Here is a 5,825-nt window from a genome sequence, read left to right on the forward strand (position 1 = left end):
GGTGACATTCGTAGAGCTCCAGCAGGAAGAAGCCGACGCTCTCATCAAGCAGTACATCGAAGAAGGCCGTAAAGCTGGCCCTCCTCCAGAGAAGCGCTTTGATAACCGCCAGGGTGGTTTCCGCGGCCGTAGTAACTTCCAGCGCTATGACAGTCGTGGTGGACCTCAGAGTGGCAGAGGTGGCTACCAGAACCGGGGCGGCTCTGGAGGTGGAGGTGGAGGTTACCGAGGAGGTAAGAGGCCTGAATTTGCTAGTTTTGTGCTTTTCAGATTTGGGGGCAGTAAATTATTATTTTTATTATTAATTTATTTATTTAGCTTGGACACATTAAAAAGTGACAGTAAAGACATTTATAATGTTATAAAAAAATATATATTTAAAGTAAATGATGTTCGTTTCTATTTATGAAGGAATCCTGAAAAAAAAAGTTAAAAATAAATAAATAAATAAAAAATGGCGCTACTTTCATGTCACATCGTGGACTTGCTTTCTCATTTCATACAAATACAACTGCCACCATTTTCCATATCACTTATGGATTGTACTGAAAATTATCTCGGAGGGCTTTGGTATTAATATTACTGCAGTATTTTTGCAGTGTTTGTATAGGCTAGTGTTGCCAAAAGTACCGACCGCCATACCAGTCAGTACTGAAATTTTAAAACGTCCATTTCCTGCTAACATTTGAGTGCTGAGTGGATTCTTAAACAATGCTGACTGGCCATAGTGTGAACGCACTTAACAGATATGACTGTGATTGGCTACAATGATCATCGCTTCACGCTCTTCACCAAGCACTCACACAGAAGCACACGGGAGCGTTTGAGAGCCGCGTCTTTTAGCAGAGCCGTAATATATCTGCACGTAGACTGATCCGGCTTTCAAATGCGGCTTTATTTTTAGCCAATCACAGTCATATCTGTTGAGCGCGTGAACACTGGCCAATCAGCGGCGTTTAAGAATCCGCTCAACAGCGCTCAGATGTTAGCTATACCAACTGGTATCGCGGTCGGTAATTTTGACAACACTAGTATAGGCCGATTTATCTAAACATTATAATGGGGTATTGTTTTTTTTTGTGGAAGCTTTAGGACAATATACAGGTAAAATTATCAAGTAATTCCGACTCAAATCAATATTTCATGTCAGCATATTTATATATGGAGAGAAGCCATGTAATAATCAGGATAATGTACAGTCAGCCAGCATCATCATAAAGAAAACTCTTCAGGGTTAGAAGTTATTTTAAAAAACCCTGTCTGGGTTTATTTTGCAATTAATGATCAGCTTACTATACATTTATTCCTTATTTATTGTTCTGCATTGATGGTTAGATTCTGCCTACAAGTTGTTGATAATCAGTCAACTAATTCATTAGGATACAACCGTGGAGGCTACAACCAGAATCGCTGGGGAAATAACCACAGGGATGGAGGTTCTGGAGGCCGTGGTGGATACAACCGCAATCAGCAGTCTGGAGGCAGTTACAACCACAACCGCCAGGGCTCCTACAACAAGAGTGGCTCTGGATCATCTGGAGGCTACAACCAGTCACAGGTATAAAGACATGGCTTACGTTATCTAAGTTAGCTTTTGAATCTAACAGGACGTGTTGTCATTGCTTGCATCACATTTTCTCATTTTTTGTAGCCTCAGTCTTATAATCAAGGCTACACCCAGGGCTACAACCAGAGCAACTACAACCAAGGGTACAACTACAGCAACTACAGTCAATACCCAGGATACAACCAGAGCTACAGTCAAACTCCAGCACCCACAGCCCAGACCTACAACCAGCAGCAGCAGAGCTACAATCAACAGTACCAGCAGGTGAGAGAGTCTGTGGAAGAAACTGCATACAGTCACCAGGGGCAGAAATCCACTTTTCCATTAGGGGGCAATATAAATGTAACTATATTTCAATTTATTGCATTACCTAACATGCCAAGAACCTTTATGAATTAGTTTGTTTTTTTACACATTAGAAAATGAAGACTTTATGTTGGTTATTTTAGTAAACAGTTATTCATACTAGGAATACATTATATACAAGCAAAGAACATTTCTCATCACTGAAGCTATTCCAAAGTTATACATTCTTGTAAAAACTGTTATAATCACTGAAGCGGCCTCCACTGCAAAATGAATCTCTTACTTGCGTTGTATTTGCACTTTGTTGTTTATGATGAGAGAATTCATTCAAGAGTGCAGAGACTCCTAAAAAGAAATTTGATGCAAAGTGAGCAGATCTAGATGTAGTGCCGCAATCAACCCTTTTCACATTTTAACTTTAATCATGACAGCTGTAATAGATTTAGTTTAGTAATTGTGCAGGGGCATTTTTTGCCCCCTTATCTTGAATGCATGTGCATTTTATACACTGTACCTTACTTCCCCCAGTACGCTCAGCAGTGGCAGCAGTACTACCAGAACCAGAGCCAGTGGAACCAGTACTATAACCAATATGGCAGTTACGGCAACTATAACCAGCAGGGCAGCCAGGGCGCCCAGGGAACACAGTAGTAGCATCGCAGCCGTTTCAGACGGCCCATTCCCCTAAGCAGCATTCCTCATGCCTTTTTTGTGCTCCTTCTCTTACCCAGTCTTATCCTTTTTTGCCTGCTCTCTGTAAACGTTTATTCTCTCCCTATTTAAGCCAACCTTAAAGGTAACCACATTTCTGTGGCCCTCCATTGCTCTGTTTGAGTTTTGGTGAGAAGTATCCCTTTTTTGCTCTTCTACTAAATATTTGTTTACATGAAGCTTGATCTTTTTTTTCCCTCTGTGTACTTGTAGATGAGAGGTTCGACATTTGATTTTAGTAATGTGTGGTTTAGTCCGCTGCAAACAGCTCACACTATGATGTGCTTGAATGTTTCAAAATAGAGCAGGAGAAATCTGAGGAAGCTTTGCACGCTTAGATTTACATCTGATGTATAGAGCGAAAGAGAGGCAAGGTGTTTCTGTGTTCCGATAGTTTTACCACTGATTTTTTTATTTTTATCTTTTAAGATTAAAGAACCACATTTTGCGGTAGATGGTTATGGGTATTGTTCTGTGTATGATCATATGCCTGTATGTACACATCGATGTAAGACCATGTAACACTTTTGTCTAGGTACATCATATTGGAAATTTTAATAACCTAAATCTTGAATAACACTTTTCTGATGTCTCAAGCCTGTGAAGGTTATCATTTTCCTTTTTATATACCATTTTTCAAATGACTCTGATTGGTCTGATGCACATCTACTCCCAGATTAGTAATGATCCAAACTAGTTCCTGTGTGGATATGTTTTTACCTTGTGTCTTGTCTGTAAAGCAGTATCTGCATATGGTTTTGTGTCAAATCAAAACACATTATTTTGTATTTGAGAATATAATCAGACGAACCATCCTGTGTTCTGTGTTCTTGTTTAAATTAAGAATATGTGAAAGATGAAATATTAATTTTAATTTGTTGGCTATTAAGTCAAGACAAAGGATCAGCCATTTTATTCCAAAAATGTTTAAATTTGATTTCCACTATTATTTCCTCCACAATATCCTAACAAACAAAATGCAGTTTGTGATGGTGCAAATAATATTGTGGAAATTTCGGACCATTTAAAAAGGTGACAAAATAAACAATTCCCATTTGATGCATATATTTCAACAGTTGGGACATGCTTAATATACTAACCAAATGAACTAGGTAGAATGTGAGAAAAAACAAAACGCAGAAGCACATGAACGCAGAGTTGTGGGCATGTCAGAAGACATGTCGGATGCAATATAGATTTGCAGTGTTGGTAAATTTGTTGAAATGAATACAATTATTTTTTTGTCATGTACAATAAAACTATAAGTTACATATACAAAATTTTATTGTATAATTACCATAGAGTATATAATGATTCAATTTACATCACCTTCATCAATTCAATAAAAACAGAAAAAAAGCAAAAACAATAATGCACATTCTTTATTCACCATTTTGTAGATGTAGAGTTAAAAAAAGTTTAATTTTATGTAGAAAAGATAAATCGCCATCTTGTTCTGACCAAAGTGACTTGAACGCAGCTGACTTTTTTTTTTATTTAGTTCCATCACATAAAAAAAAGTACAAGGCAGATATAAGACAATGTCGTACAGTCTAAAGCATGCAAGACAGAATAACGACAACAAAACAAAATGAACATAAATATATAAAAAAAACAATAATAAAATTAATTTAAAAAATACCAGGACAAAAAAACGGTTTGTGTAATATTAGGGCAGTTACATTAATTTGAAAAGCTTTAGAATTTTTATTTTTATAAGTTTCTTATTGTGTGATCTCATATTAGAAAGGGTTTCAAAATATATTTTAAGATCAGTGTTACAAAAGGTAGGTAATATACTGTATGATGGTTTCTTTTGAATTATTTTTGACTTATGAATATAAAACTTTGCTAAGATAATCAACAGATTAATGATGTAATTTTGTTTATCAGGAAAAATATAGGTTTTGAAAAAGTAAAATATCATGAGGTTCTAAATTAAGGGCTTTGTTTAATTTTTTTATGTCTTAAAGTCAACCCAAAATGAAATAGAAAAAGGGCAATAGAAAAATACAAGTTCAATATCTTCAACTGATACGTTACAAAAGGTACATTTATCACACACACTGAATATATCTGCTAACGGCTGCCTTTACAGGATAACGTAATCATTTTGTAAAGTACTTCTTTTCTTTATTAGAAATAACATTTATATGGTACTGTCCAAATGCTATGCCAAGATATACAATGAGGTTTAAGCCATTTTGATTTACATGGAGGATTGGAGTTTTTTTTTATAAAACTAACGTTTGTCAAAAAAGGAGAGACCATTTACAAAAAGTCGGGGATTTTGTAGGGTTGCGTTATTAACATTTACGTCTGAGAATTTGGTTAAAATTATTATGCCACTGGGAATAGCATTAATTACTTTGTTAAATTCTTTTTCATTTACCAAAAAAAAAAAAAAAAAAACATATTTTGCAATAAAAATTAGGGTAAGTGTATAATTGCCCATTCTTGTCAATAATTCAATACAGAACATTTTTAAAAGTTATTAATGGTATTCAAAGCCAGAGCTTTGCGATATTTTAAATTGTCTTTCATTAATTTCAATACCTTTGAAGCCAGGAATGTTGATTATTAGGCCTACTTAAAACTTGAGCTACTACTAAGAAAAGGAATGCAGAAATTGGACAACCTTGTCGGATGCCTAGAGGTAACCGGATAAGAGGTAACCCAGATAGCAAAATGACTCCGGAGCGGATCCGCCCCAATCCGATCAGGACCCGCTGATTATCCGGACCGGATCCGATCCGGACCCGTTCATTTAGTGGGTCTATACCTTATTTAAAATGGGTAATCTGGCCAAAACTAGCTATGGAAATACCTAAAATAGAGCCAACAATCATTATATAGACTAGACTGCTCTATAAGAGTGTAATATGTCTCCCTTTATTAATATTAATAAACCATCAAATCATTCAAAACTTGAAAAAATCTAAACTTTCCTTGGCCAGTAATAATGAAACACTCTATAAAAAGTAGGTAATTACATGAAGAAAAATAAAAAATAAAATGCAACCACAAATTGTACAAAAACATTGTTTTATTTAATGAAAAACTTCTAAAAACCTCTAAAAAGACAATTCAGTTCAATAACTTTGTAAAGTTAATATTTAAGAATGAATTAGTTCAATTCAGTCATAAGGAATTTTATAGCACACAAAAGTTTCATTATTCACTTTGTGTCAGCTTGATGTTGATTTAATAAAATTCAATATCAGTGAAAATGTTGCAAAAT

At 35.3% G+C, this 5,825-nt stretch overlaps 1 protein-coding gene across 1 annotated transcript in view; it reads left to right on the forward strand.

The window, feature by feature from the left end:
• hnrnpul1l (heterogeneous nuclear ribonucleoprotein U-like 1 like) overlaps positions 1-3,397 on the forward strand; it is a 22,829-nt gene extending 19,432 nt beyond the window's left edge. The window contains exons 14-17 of the mRNA XM_016482353.1: positions 26-233; positions 1,380-1,558; positions 1,652-1,831; positions 2,402-3,397. Of these exons, the coding sequence (XP_016337839.1) occupies positions 26-233; positions 1,380-1,558; positions 1,652-1,831; positions 2,402-2,524 (690 nt within the window). The 3' untranslated portion in view covers positions 2,525-3,397. The remainder of the gene's footprint in view (positions 1-25; positions 234-1,379; positions 1,559-1,651; positions 1,832-2,401) is intronic.
• Positions 3,398-5,825: the final 2,428 nt, after the last annotated feature.

The sequence above is a fragment of the Sinocyclocheilus anshuiensis genome, unplaced genomic scaffold, assembly GCF_001515605.1.
Source record: "Sinocyclocheilus anshuiensis isolate Anshui unplaced genomic scaffold, SAMN03320099.WGS_v1.1 scaffold705, whole genome shotgun sequence".
In the NCBI taxonomy this organism is placed as follows: Eukaryota; Metazoa; Chordata; class Actinopteri; order Cypriniformes; family Cyprinidae; genus Sinocyclocheilus; species Sinocyclocheilus anshuiensis.